The 15,719-nt window shown below is 33.5% G+C and overlaps 1 protein-coding gene across 1 annotated transcript in view; it reads right to left on the bottom strand.

Moving 5' to 3' along the window:
- The window catches only part of ANO3 (anoctamin 3), a 433,470-nt gene extending 418,678 nt beyond the window's left edge, over positions 1 to 14,792 (bottom strand). The window contains exon 1 of the mRNA XM_082476760.1: positions 4,927 to 14,792. Coding sequence (XP_082332886.1) covers positions 4,927 to 5,080 — 154 coding nt within the window. The 5' untranslated portion in view covers positions 5,081 to 14,792. The remainder of the gene's footprint in view (positions 1 to 4,926) is intronic.
- Between the last annotated feature and the right edge of the window lie 927 nt (positions 14,793 to 15,719).

Below are 15,719 nucleotides of genomic sequence, written 5' to 3'. Positions count from 1 at the left end.
GAACTCGTGTTCCCTGAATTGGCAGGCAGATTCTCAACCACTGCGCCACCAGGGAAGCCCCTGATTTTTTATTAGAGTTCTCCCATTACTTCATTAGTTATATAATTTATTCTTTAACACTAAATCTCCAAAGCAAACCTTGCAGGATGTTAGGAAATGTTCTATGTAAAAGCATTCTAGGGTCTAATAAATGTGCAATTCTAGATTAAATGAAATTAAGAAACTTAATCACATACATTCTTGAATATGATAGACTGTATTGCCTGAAACTCTAGAAAAATGTTATACTATCTATTATGGCCAAAAGCTTTTCAACCACTGAAAAAATTTTTTAAAGATTATGCTATTGGCTAAGTGAATTATGGATCACATTGATTGAAATATTACTTTATCACACTGGAAGTTATATGACTACCAGTGGGACATACCTGTTTTGGAAGGAATAACAGATGAAGGACCAAATGATCTTGAATTCTTCAGAATTAGCACTGCATACTTACCACCACTGTGAAGTATTTATATCAGTACTTATGTGAATTATATCTATACTGTTTCAGTATGCAGCCCATTGTTTCAATTGGATGTTTACTGGTACTGGCTTGTTTTCATATAATTGGGATAACTGACACAACTTTTTTTTTTAATAATGTAAGATTTTATATAAAGAGGTTATTATCTAATTGTATTGAGGTACTTAAATTCTAAAGGAATGTCACATCCACATCATGTAGCAATAGGTTAATTTGGAACTAGAAAAACAATTCATGAAAAATAGAAATAGGTAGGAGACCCTGAGGAGCTGGCAAAAACAAACAAACAAACAAAAACCAGGCATTCAGAAGCATCAAGGATACAGAAAAAACAGATGTAAAGACAGAGCAGTAAGTCAGTCTAATTGAGAATTAGACATCCATAGAAGCAGACACTAGACAAGGGGAGAAGAAATCTTTTAAAATTGCATTCAGGTTTGCTTCAGTCAGGAATAGTCATGTCTTCTTTCTGCTCTATTATAGTAACTATAACATGAACAAATGATCTGCTTCCTAAATTGAGGGCCTCTAGACTTCAAGTAGAGCCAGTCAACAAAAAGTCATGAAAATCAAAGACATAATTAGGTTTAAGTAAGTTTTTATGAACTATAGATGCATAACAGATTGTCACAGAAAATTAAAGACGTGTAGATTTTATAAATATCTATGAATCAGTGGTAGCCACTGTATTTATGTACACATAATTAGTTTCTTATTGTTCATGATGGCCCAGGTGTCAAACGTGTACCACTGATCTCACAGCAGGGAATGATCCATTGCTCCACTACAGATTTCTTAAGGTCGAGGAAATATTCGTTGATTTGGCTAGTAGTGTGACATGGAAATAATAACGTTACCTAACTCTCCACAGGGCAGAACGTGAGAAATTAAATATGTAAATATGTGTATATATATATTTACCAAAGTATGTCAGATATAAACATATGTTTATATATAAATATAAACATTATAGATATAAAACAATTAGAGCACTCCCTGATACACAGGAAATGATATATATGTGCTTGTCATTAATACCACAAAGGGGATGATGACCACGATGGCCATGATGAAATGCTCACAGGCTTACAAGTCATTTAAAGCACATTCCAGAGTCCGGACAGGAAATTTATATCCTCATTACTGATTACTGATTAAATCCATTTCTGGAACACAACAAAGCATTTTTCCCCCATGTGACTTATTTAAACTTAATTTCCAAGTTGTGTTAAGGAGGAAAAAAGAACACTAAACTTACAGACAGAAAACAGATTAAGAGCTCTTCAGCTTCCCTCTGTCTGTGCCACCTCCCCAACACACACACACTCTCACACACACGCACTCACACATGCACTCACACACACACAGCCACACACACACACACTCACACATGCACTCACACACGCACTCACACACACACACACACACACTCACACACACGCACATTCTCACTATATGTATGTGACTTTGGTCCAATTAAATTACTTCTCCAAAATATGAATTTTTCTTCTAGGGAATAGAGTTTAAGATGAATGAAATCTACCTCATAGATGTCTTGTGAGAACTACTGAAATTCTGTAGGTATGAGTTATCATCAAGGTATTAAATAAGTGAAAGGTATAAATACCGCTTTTGCTGACAATGGAACATATTTCTTTTTAGGCAGACCTGTTCAACTTTCTATGGACTAACATTCATCTCTTATACTTTATTTTCCCATGCTAGGAGTATGTGCGTATGCATGTTAAAAACATACTGTCACACCACTGAGATTAAAAGGACACAGCTCTTTCCCTACTTCTACTATCACCTTATTTTCATTTTCATATAGACATCCAAGCACTAACTCTAAATCATGAATATTCAATTAATATATTTTGAATGAAAGGATACAACTTGATTATATTAGAAATAGGGCAAAAAGATCTAGCATACAAAACAGATTCTAGAACGCTCAATGCTCCATAAGTTTCAAATGAAAAACAAATTCCAGGTACCTGTTATCATCAGGTAACAAATTGTGTAATAATTTCCACATAATATTTTGGCTGTTAAAATACATATATAATTCGATTTAAGTAAATACTACCTATGACAGAAAATTCATTAAAAGATAAACTATACTGTACTAATTGGTAATTCACAGAATCATATTTATTGCATGTGTATCATGCACAGACACAAACAATTGTGAAATGGCAATTACCCTTAAGAAACATAATTTAACAGGAGAGGAGCCATGAGCATATGTATTTACAAAAAAAAAAAAAAAATAGAATGTGAGCATTTAACACATAGAACAAACATTTTGTAGAAGTTTAGCAACAGGAAAAACTCCTTTATACAGAGAGTTAACCATAGGTATTTGGGAATAAAACAGTATTTTATCTCAGTGAGATCTTAATAGAGGCAGGGAGAAAGAATTATTGGAAATTATTTTGAAAGAATAATATGCACACTGATTGAAAGTGTAAGTCATTCTTGTAGGATACGTGTAGGTTATACGAGGCTGGAAAAGTTTTGGAAAAAACAGATTTAGATCCTAGAGCACCAGGTTTATAACCTAGGTCACAGAGAATTATAGAAATTGTAAACAAAAGTGGAAATAGGTCAGACTTGTACTTACACAGGACTATGTGGCTGTCAATGGGCAAGAGGCTTGCTATGGAGAAGCTGGAGGTGAGATCAGTTAGAAGTCCACCCAGTTGCATGCACTAGGGGGAATGAAGAGGGCCAATCTTTCAGTCCCTTAGGCAGGCAGTCAGGGAGTCAAGGCAAAAATAACCTTTTATTGCCAGGCACCCTATTGAGTACTGGGGCTACAGTGGTGGTCAAAGAGGTGGAGAAGACAAATATTAAACTAATATGCATACAAATAAACACAAACTTTATACTGCAATATATGCTAAGGGGTTATTGACAGAAAAAAGGATGTAAGAAGGAGGAGGTGTTTTTAGGAAGTTTTGCTTAGCTGTGTTGAATTTGAGGCACTGCCAGGATATCAATGAGGAAGTGTCTTCCAGGTTCTGGGTTTATACCTAAGCTATAGATGTGCAGGTCAACTACATAAAGACAACAATTCAATCTATTGGAATAGATGTGCTGTGACAGAGATGACTAGAAATAAAATAACTGAACTGGCAAATACTTTATAAATTTTATCTTCCTGTCCAAGTTTCCTATGTTTATTTGTAAAGAACTGACTTTTTCACTTTATGAAATTGTAGGTTCAACACCCAGGAAGACTCTCAATTTAAGAAAAAAAAAACAATAGCATGGAGATCTCTTTTCTTACAGTTGAAAGAAAATTTACAACAGATTGTTATATCTCCTGATTGTAGAACTGCTTATACTGTAAAACAAGTCAAACAAGACAAAAGAATCTATGAACAAAAAAATCAGTGATTGGTTGGGAGTCACATAAAAATTCTTTTTAAACACCTCAAAATACATAAATGTGCCAAATTCTCTTGGAAGAATCCTCTGGTTGCCAAATGGAATTTATTATTTCTACAAATATTTTTCATTGGACAAAGATTAATGTCCAGTAACATCCAAAGCTACGAAGGCTTTGCTTAACTTTTACATTCACATTATACTGCCTTTTTTATGAGTAAAGATGATCATCTAAATCATAATGGAAATTTCCTTTAGAATAACATTTAAGTATTATTTATTTATTATACAAAATTTTTCTACAAAGCACAATTTATTATTGACATCTCATTAAAAACCAAAGCCTCAGAAATTTTTGATGAATGCAAACTATTAGTGTATAGCATTATTTCCTCAAAATTGCAGAGCAAGAAGGAAAACTGAGATTCTGAATAAGTAAAACCCAAAGGTATCAAAAAAGAAATTCTTCGCCTTGAATTCTATCAACACTGTCAGCTAACACAGAGTCCAAGTTATAAAATAACATAACCAAAAGGAATATTATCTTGCTCTTAATGAGAAAGTAAAACATGTATTATCCTTTATATAATTATGTAAAAGGAAACAGAAGTAAAAGAGAGGAATGAAAGATGGAAGGACTTTTTTTTTTTTGCAGTTTATGGATAAAATCCCTGATTTCATCAGTCATCCCAAACAAAACTAAGCCTTGATAGGCTTGAGTGTTCAGACAAACAAAATCTACTTCACTATTAACACTTTTTTTTTTTTTTACTTCATTGAATTTGTTTTCTGATACTTTATTCTATTGGCAAACCCTCTGTTCTTTTTTATAAAAAATTATTTATATAGTTCAGGAAAAACTAACTCAAGAAACAAACTGGCATCAGCTATACCACTGCAAAGTAAATGACATCAAGATTTATTTTTAATACATCTGACATTTAAAAAGTACAGATGTAAGTTAAGATACTCAAAAATATCAATCTAAAGTTTAGCTTACCAACAGGGACAGAATTCGAGTGCTGAAGTTCCAATTGACTAGAATCACCAGAAAGTTCAGTCAAGCAGGTTAAAGTAAAATCTGGGCTGGAAGCATGCTCATGTCTGAAGCATTCAGGAGAAAGATAATCCAGTTCAAACTTCACAGCTGACATTGCAAAATTCTTAAAGAGCTATCTAAATCAAAGTTTAAACTTTGATTCAAATAGTTCAAACTACTGAAGTTTTAAAAATCATAGGAGGGGGAAAATCACTGTTTTATAATCAGTAACAACCCCAGGCTTTCCAATAATTATTTTCACTTGGAAATCTAAAAGAGATAAAACATGCAGAGCTGACTCTCTAAGAAGTTTTCTGTATTCACTCCTTTCCTAAGCAATTGACGTCAATAGGATGGATGGATTTTACAGTTGTTTTTCTTGAAGATATCTTGCTGCCTTTAAATGATAGCAGTGCTAAACCCATCTCAGAGAGGCTGCAATAGAAAGTAAAATGAGCTAAGTGAAGACATAGCCAAGGCAGCAGAGAGATGCTTTTAGTAACTTGTTATTAGAAGGTCTCATTCACATATCTCTGTACAAAAGATCAGCTGGGTGGGGCTAAGGACTGTCAGAGAATGTAACTTTATTCCACTGGGCAGCTCATCAGAGGAATGTCTTAATTTGGAAGGAAGTTAATTCTAAATTATATTTCCTGGGTCAGGATTGTGAGACTGTAGTCCTGATGCTTATTGAAATATGCCTGTGATTATGGACAGTAAAAGATGAGTTAAACTAAAAGGCTCTGCACAACAAAAGAAACAATCAACAAAATGAAAAGGCAACCTATGGAATGGGAGAAAATATTTGTAAACCATGTAACTGAAAGTGTTTAATACCCAAAATGTACAAAGAATTCATATAACTTGACAGCAAAAGAATCCAATTAAAGAATGGGCAAGCAACCTGTATGTCTTGGCCAACAAGTACATGAAAAGGTGCTCAACATCACTAATCATCAGGGAAATGCAAATAAAAAGCACAATGAGATATCACTTCACACTCATTAGAATGGCTATTACCAAAAAAAACAAAACAAAACAAATAAACAAGAAATAACACATGCTGACAAGGATATGGAAAAAAAGGAACTCTGCACTGTTGGGGGAATGTGAATTAGTAAAGCCACTATGGGAAACACTATGGAGGTTCCTCAAAAAATTTAAAAAAATAGAACTACCATATGATTCAGTAATTCCACTTATGGATGTACATCCAAATGAAATGAAATCACTGTCTTGAAGAGAAATCTGCACCTCCATGTTCACTGCAGCATTTTTCACAATAGACAAGACATGAAAGCTACATAAGTGTCCATTGATGGATAAATAGATAAAGGCAATGTAGTGTATACACAATGGACTATTATTTAACCATTTATTTCTTCATTCAAGTGAGTATTTATTGACCCTGTATTAGGTATTAACTTAGATACAAAAATGTCAAGGCAGGCTCGCTGGAAAGGATGTGGGCTGGATATGGTCTCAGTGGGAAAGAGAGGTGTGATTGACTAGAGATTTTAATTATGACGATGGTATTAGGTATGGCAATAGATGTGCTACACATGAGGAATGGCAATTTTACTTCCTATGTTCAGCACTCTTTGAGAAAGTAAAATATATATAATAGGTTTGCAAATCCATTGCTGTTACAATATAAAAAGGATTCTGGACAAAAAGTGACACGTCTTACTCATCATTAGTTACTGTAACTGAACAAACAAGTAAAGAAAACTGGCTCTCTGCTTCACATGCTTTTATAAACTATAAACGTCATCCATCCCTCCGTACTCATAATACTGTTATATTTTGAGTATCAATATATGACATATTCCTATAAAACTACTTGAAATTCACTAACATTTAAATATATTTTATTAATCACATCTATATATCTTCAAAATTTCTTCATATATATGTGAGAAATGTTATTGATTTGCTCTAAGACTACTGTTAATACACAGGTGGATTTATAAACTACACACAATTACTTGATATGGTCCATATATCCATAAACTGGGAATTACTATTCTCTAGTATATTAGAAATAAGATTTTATTGGTATGAATAATATACATGAGCAAACTCTGTCAACAAACTCACTTCACTGTCCTTTTCCACTAGTGATGTAGGTACAAATACCTGAGGCCTGAGTAACGTCGGTAATAAAGAACCTCTCCTTAACGTGGCTACTCAAGACCTGGAACCCTCAGCATGTTTCTATTCCTGGGCCTTTGGTCAGAATCTTTTACCTTCTACCCAGACCTCTGTAGACTTCAAGTCTTTTTTTAAGTCAAGAAGCACTGTATTCCCCACCTCTCCCCCCCACCAGCTTTACTGAGGTATAGTTGATATATAACATTGAGTAAGATGGAGGTGTTACCTAACTTTATGGTAGACTTCAAGTCTTTTGTGAAGTGTTTTCTATGACATCTTAGCTAATACTTATATTCAGAATAGTTTTCTGAAAATCTTTGGAAATACCAGTGTAAACTTTTTACTTATGTCATCTTCCTGATACCTGGAACATGTCCTCCAAGATTTTTCTTCTTAGAGTGGGAACATAAGATGGCAGGAAACAGTGCACAGAAACATCCTTCCTTTTGATTGGTCTAGCTCCAAATATTTTTCTCTCAATCTGGATCAGTTTGTCTCTGTTATTATAGTAACCACTCACTTGCTAGTGGTTACAGTAAATTCAAGTCTCTGGTCCTTCATTCATTCTAAAATATAAACTGCATTTGCAAATCTTTGTCCTTCTCAGTAATGCTTAATTTTGCTATAATCTGTCTTTGGTTCTCTTAACAGGCCAAAGTAACTTTATTTTATTTTGAAAATAGTTAAACTTATCTAGAATAACTGCAATTTTAACTAGATCATATAATACATTTTTAAACAAGTATAATAAGCTTGCTTTTTACACAGGCTTTAGTGTACTTACAAATCCCCAAATGAACAATTGTTAGAAATGTAAGTCAGACAATATATTTTCACTGTCTCAGATGCTTTGCTCTTGGATGCACTGTGTGAAACAATTCACTAGACATATCATTTATCATTTTTCTGGTTTCAGAATAACTCTGAGCCCACAGGTTTATACTCTATCCTTTCCATTGAACTAACCATTGAACTAACTAACTAAAATCTATAGAATATCCTTGAACTAGTTGAAGAAATTTTAAAAATCTAGGAGTAGCAGAACAGTAAACATCAGAAAATTTTAGAAAATTCTGGAATATATGGTGGAGGCGAGTGCTAAACAAACTGAATAATGAGCAACTTCATGATGGCAAAAAGGAAGTTACCTAGAAGTAAGTGAAGAGTTTTACTCAGGATGACCATGGACAAATCCCCCCCAGTTCAGAGCCAGAGAGACTGAAACTAAGACAGGATATGCTGCTTTGTCCCTAAGCATCATTTGATTCTAACCTCCCAATAAGAAAACAAGAGATGAGTGCTCAATCATTTCCTTAACTGAATATCAGGGCAAGACAGAGAAGGAAGCATTCCCCAGGTAACTGCAGAGTGCCCCCCCAAAACTGAAGAAAGTCACTCTTCTCAGGAGTGAAATTTTAGTACACACTCAGCCTCCCCCAAATCTCCTTCCCTAACTCCCATTAACAGTTGCACCAAGTTCCATCCAACAGGGGTGGAAGCAAAAGCCAAGCCAGTGAGTAAGTCACAGGAATTTGGTTATTTTAACAAAATCCTCCTCACAGACTACCCAGGAGTAGCAATTGGTACAGCTCATGTGTTGAGTAAAATGCAGGTCGTTGTCTGTCAACCCAAGAGCCATTTCTGCCTCACGGAGAAAAAAAAAATTGAAAAGAAACAACAATTTAAAGAATCAAATTGAGCAATCAAATAAAATGAGCTTCACCATATCATAGTAAATGCAAAAAAAAACCAACATAATAATTTTACTCCCTAATTTCAATGAGATTTTAGAGGATATTATATGCATATGATAAAAATAAGCTGCTAGGAAAAGGAAACAGTAAAGAAAAAGTTGTTTAAAGTAAGTAAAAAGAACACTTAAAAGTCAACTCAGTGGAAGCACTGGATAACAGGGGCATCACTGCTAAAAATCACATTAATTGATTAGAAAATCAATATGAAGAATTATTTTGAATATAGAGCAAAATATAAGTTGGAAATTATGATAGATAACATAGAAAATACAATATGTATAAAACAAAAACTAATAAAGAATAGGACTTATGATGAAAATATAAGAAAATGAAAACACTTAGGTTTATTGTGCGTAAGAAAATACTGATTCTTTAAATTCAAAAAACCTCATTAACATCAACCAAAGGCGCCAAATTGAAAGAAGGTACATACCTTGATATCAAACATATTTTGGGGGCTTCCCTGGTGGCACAGTGGTTGAGAACCTGCCTGCCAATGCAGGGGACACGGGTTCGAGCCCTGGTCTGGGAAGATCCCACATGCCGTGGAGCGACTAGGCCCGTGAGCCACAATTGCTGAGCCTGCGCGTCTGGAGCCTGTGCCCTGCAACAAGAGAGGCCGCGATGGTGAGAGGCCTGTGCACCGCGATGAAGAGTGGCCCCCACTTGCCGCAACAAGAGAAAGCCCTCGCACAGAAACGAAGACCCAACACAGCCATAAATAAATAAATAAATAAATAAAATTAAAAAAAAAAAATTTTGATGTGATCTGAATTCCACAGTGAAAGATAATATCTAACAAGTTTCAATATAAAGTTGAGAGTGATGGAAGCAGTGTTGTGCAAATCTGACAGAGTGGAGGACTTCTTGGCTTCAATGTCAAATGAGAAAATAATATAAAGTGAAGTTCACAGGTTTCTGTTTAAAAGATATCATGTCTCCTAAGGAAATATTTCTCCAAAGAAGAAATACAGATGGCCAATAAGCACATGAAAAGATGCTCAACATTGCTAATTATTAGAGAAATGCAAATCAAAACTGCAATGAGTTAGCACCTCGCACCAGTCAGAATGGCCATGATTAAAAAGTCTACAAATAACGAATGCTGGAGAGGGTACGGAGAAAAGGTAACCCTCCTACACCGTTGGTAGGAATGTAAGTTGGTAAAGCCACTGTGGAAAACAGTATGAAGTTTCCTCAGAAAACTAAACATAGAATTACCATATGATCCAGCAATCCCACTCCTGGGCATATATCTGGAGAAAACCATAATTCAAAAAGATTCATGCACCCCAATGTTCAAAGCAGCACTATTCACAATAGCCAAGATATGGAAGCAACCTAAATGTTCATCGACAGATGAATGGATAAAGAAGATGTGGTACATATATATACACAATGGAATATTACTCAGCCATAAAAAAGAATGAAATAATGCCATCTGTAGCAACATGGATGGACTTAGAGATTATCATACTAAGTGAAGTAAGTCAGACAGAGAAAGACAAATACCGTATAATATCACTTATATGTGGAATCTAAAATATGACACAAACGAACCTATCCATGAAACAGAAAATGAATCACAGACATAGAGAATAGACTGGTGGTTGCCAAGGGGGAGGTGGGGTAGGAGTTTGGGATTAGCAGATGCAAACTGGTATATATAGGATGGATAAACAACAAGGTCCTACTGTATAGTACAGGGAACTATATTCAATATCCTGTGATAAGCCATAATGGAAAAGAATATGAAAAAGAATGTATATATATGTATAACTGAGTCACTTTGCTGTACAGCAGTAATTAACACAACACTGTAAATCAACTATATTTCAATTAAAAAAAAGATATCACGTCTCCATAATTTAAAAACATGATAATAATAAAATATTATAAAACTAGCAAGATTCAAAATTATGTAACTCAAGTGTTATTTCTGAAAACATTATTTGAGGAAATACTCCAGCCAAATGGGGAGAAAAACAAAACAGTCAGGATGAGGGATTCAAAAAAGAAAAACAATAAATAGCAAATGGTGAGTAAAATTAATCTGGTAAGACAAGTATTTATGCCTAAACAATTGCTGAAAAGTCTGTTCTGGAACAATACAAATAATTAGAAGAGAATTTCATAATTTATTAATTCAGATTATTTTTTAACAGGATTTAAGATGAAGAAAGAAAACTTTATCAATCAATAAATATAAGACAAATTAATTAATTGAAAGGAAACATTAAAATAATGATGAACAGATAAAAAGGGGAACAAATACATAAAATAACAATGAAAGTGGTGTAATGACCGTACTAAACAGGGACTCAGAATTACCTACTACTTTTTTCCCCGCTTCCCTTCAACCCTGACACACTTCAAATCACATTCCAAATTCTAGATAGAAATGTTATTTATAATAAATTGCTTCATATTGAAAAAAGGTATAAATCACTGAAAATGTTATAATAGTTAAGGACATATATAAAAGGATGTTAAAAATAGTGTGACTCCTAGATCAGTTTTGGTCAAGGGACAATACAATTATAGCAATTATCTACCTAAAAACTTTTCAATAATTATGCTCTTTTTATCCTCCTTTCTGCACTGCCTAGTAAATCTAGTACATATTAATTGAAATGATAATAATGAATATTCTTATTTCATTCCTAATCTCAGTGGAAATTTTTCAGTAATTCACTAAGTATGTAGTTTGTCATATGTTTTTTGTAGACATTCCTTTATTAGATTAAGTCCATCCACTTTATTCGTACTTTGATAAGAATGTATTGCTTTTATAAACAATATATGGGAGTTGACTTGTGCCGAATGCTTTTTCAATATCTATTGAGATGATTAATACGTTTTTTCCCTTTTAATGTGGTACAGTGATTAACTGTTAAATTTAAAACTGATTTTTATTCCTATATTAAGTTCAACACTGGCCTTGATGTAATGATTATTTTTATGTGTCACTGGATTTAAATGCTAATATTGCATCTATGTTTGTGAGATAGATAAGAATATAATTTTCTTTCTTTAGTCCTTGTAAGATGTGGTATTGAAGATGATGCTGTCCTTATATAAAATAGTTAAAAACTATTATTTTTCCTATTCTCTGGAAGAATTTCTTTTTAACATTGGTATTATTCTTTCTTAAATGTTTGATAAAACTAACTGGGGAAACTGAGTTTTGAAGTTTTCTTGCTTTGAAAATTCTTAATTATTAATCTAATCTCTTTAATAGAGACAGAATTTTTTTTTCCTTGAATCCCTGAGTAAGTTGTGGAATGTTGTCTTTCTCAAGGTATTTTCCCTTTCTATCTACTTTTTAAAATTCTTTTGCACAATGCTATTAAAAACATCCTCTCCATATCTTTTTGATGTACATAGGCTCTGAAGTTATTTCCATTTTTCATTCCTGTTATTGACAGTTTATGCCTTCTTTCCTTTGATTTGATCAGTCCTGTTTAGGGTATTTTCACTTCTATTAATGTTTTTAAATTGACAGTAGTAAGCTTTGTTGATTTTCTCTTATTTATTTGTTTTACATCTCAGTTTCTACTTTTACTTTTAAAATTTCCTCTTGCTATTTTCTTTGGAATTAATTTGCTGTTGTTTTCTAGATTCCTAAGAGGCATACACAGATTTTCAATCTTTCTTCTTTTCTAAAGTATAAATTTAAAGTTACTTATTTTCCTCTGAACATGGCTTTAACAATATTTCATGTGTTTTAATATACTTTGTTATTAATAATTAATATCATTATCATTTTTATTCAATTCAAATTATTTTCTAATTGGCACTGTGATTTCTTCCTTGAATTACAGGCTACTTAGCACTTGTTTAATTTACAAATTTGGGGATCCTTCCTTCTTTCCTTCCTTCTTTTTTTCATTTGTTGGTTTTACTGATAAGTTGGGTTGTATCACGGCCAGGGACCATGATTTCCATCTTTGGACTTTTATTGAAACTTATTTAAGAGCCAGAATAAGATCTTGGGTGCAGTATTCTTACAGGTCAGCAAGGCCATTTGTTAATCAAATCGTTTAAGCTTCCAAACACTTGGTGATTTTTATCTACATGGTTCATGAGTAACTGAGAAAATTCTCTTACAATTTTTTACTATGAATGTGTATTTATCTGTTTCCTTCAATTTTTGTCATGTTTGCCTTATGTAATTTGAGGCTATGTTATTAGTGCAAATGCAAAGTTATAACGCTTCATAGTGGATTTAACCTTTTTTTTTTTTAATGATATACTCCTCCTTATGTCTGCTAATACTTATTGACTTATAGTCTGCTTTATCTGATATTAGTTTAGCAACACCAGGCTGGTTTTTGTCAATATTTGTATAGTATAACATTTTTCCACCTCTTTACTTTCACGCTTTTTGCATTATATATTACAGTTCTGACTCTTCTAAGGAGAATATAATAAGATTTTTAAAAATCTCAATGACAGCCTTTGTGCTTTAATGGTACTTAATGCATTTACTTTAAATGTAGTTACTGATATATTTAAGTTTAAATCTACCATTTTTTTTCAATTTGCTTAACCTTTTGGACAGACCAATGGTTTTGTTCTGCTTTGTTTTTGTGCTATTCTTATTTTCCTATAATGTTATTATACATACTTCAATCTTTGCTTAGTGATCATCATAATACAGCATGCTTATTTTAGTTTAATAAATTGGCGCTTTTGCCACTTCTTTAAAAACGCATAGACCTTAGCACTTTTTAACTCCCTTTGTCTCCTGCCTTTTGGGGCTGTAACTCTAATTCTGTATATATGTTTAATCCCTACAAGAAAATATTATCATGGTTTCACTTCTATTTACTCAAATATTTACCCTGTCCTTTGCTCTTCACTTCTTTTTTGCAATTTCCTATTTTTCTAAAACTTCTCTCAGATTCTTCTATCTAACTGCCTTTGTTGTTTTCTTTATTATGGGTTTTGTAAGCCATGACACTTGTTCACAAAGTGGCTGGCAGAGGCAGCAGCAGAAAATATTTTTCTGTCATTTGTGATTGTTATGGGATTGAGTGTGTTGCTCTAGTTACTTGATCTGAGGGAAATGTGTTTTATCAGCAAGCACTCTTCCATGGCAAAGAGAATCAGACTAGGGTTTAACCCATGTGTGAAAGTGAAGAGACTGCTCAGTACATGTGATCTCTCACACTATTACATGAGACTATGGCAACAGATGGAAATGTAGTGTGAAGGTTTCTCAAACACTTCCAGGCTTAGTTAGACATAATGAGGTAATAGAAGTTGGTCTGTCTTTAATGCTTGTTCTACCTGTAGGTTTAGAGGTTTCGCTTTACTCTGTTTCCTGTTTTTGTCTCCCCTATTGTCTTTGGATTTCCCTAAGAATGCCTGATTAAGCAGAGTCGACACACCCCAGCTCTTTTAGTTGGAATCCAGTATTACATTACTAAAGCCCTATTGTGGTGGTGCTAAGATGTGGGGGGGAGGGAGCATCCTATAATCCTGTGATAAATTTCAGTCTTTTAGGTCCTATGTCTCACTCAATTTTAAATAAGAAACATATCCCCTCAAAAGACAACTCACAAGTTTGTATATTCATCTATAAATGTCAAGGTACAAATGACACAAGAAAGCAAGGAAACATCTTCTTATTCTTTTACAGATATAATCTTTTTTCCCTGAAATTTCGCCAAAACTAATTTCTAATTATTGAGAAAGTTATTCATTTAACCTCTGTTGTTCATAGCCATTGTATATTGGACTTATCCAGGAAGTGTTAATACAATTTCTTTGGCCACACTTCGGATTTACAGAAGCAGAAATCCTTGAACTGGAGTTAGAGGAGCTGAATGTTTCAACAGCCACCTATGCAATCTCAGTAATGAGTCATATTTAGGAATAAGTGGATTAGATATCACCCAAGAACCCTTCAGTTATTCAAGACGCTATAATATAAGATTCTAAAGACTTTATATTAGCCAGCTCCAAAACAATTCACTTAATGTTTAAAAGCAACTTAGAGATCATATAATGCAGACTTTTCATTTTATTCTATAAAGGAAGTCCAATAGAAATTGGCTGATGTGCCTAAACTTCCAAAATGAGTTATGAATATGAAAACCAAGACAAAGTTCAGCTTGAATCATGAGGCGTTTAGTGTCTTTAGAGCCAGAAAAAATCAGTAACAAGATTAAAATAGACTGCTTTTACTTGGTATCCAACTTTAACTTTATTGAATGTTATTGTATCTTATCATGGCTTTTGATCCTAAATCTCCTGATTGATCATTTTAACCTACCTAAGAGTCTCCAGATACCATTTTATACAATACCTCACACATATCAGGTTCACAAACCATGTTGAAGTTGCTCTAAACACTATGATCAATCAAATTGATTACACATCCAAATATATTTTCCCCAACACCAACAACTACTGATAGTGGAAAAAACGTCCTTATCTCACTACACTTACAGTTCACGTAAGTAACGCGTATTCCCAAAGCCCTAGGTATTTGCTTACTAAATTTCTCAAGTGAGCTTCTGAGAATTAACTTCTGGGATTCAATCTCACACACCAGTGTATGTTTGAGTTGGAAATATTCTACTTAGCACAAGTTTTATTAGAAATAATGGAAAAGTTATTTATTTGAATGCATTAGCTGCACATTCCATCTACTTCAAACTATAGCCACAAAAATCCTTTTTGTCGGACCACCACTGCACTTACCACATCACATGATTATTATCTTAAACCAAAGATGCATTATGGGTGTTCTTAAAAATTAGTTTAGATCCAAGCAATCAGGCATTTATAAGCAAGTCCTAGGATAATATCATGAATATATTTTTCACAAATATA

Source organism: Balaenoptera physalus, assembly GCF_965194825.1.
Source record: "Balaenoptera physalus genome assembly, chromosome: 10".
NCBI classification, from domain to species: Eukaryota; Metazoa; Chordata; class Mammalia; order Artiodactyla; family Balaenopteridae; genus Balaenoptera; species Balaenoptera physalus.
Note: the sequence above shows the minus strand (reverse complement) of the source record. Positions and strands in the feature narration are given on the sequence as shown.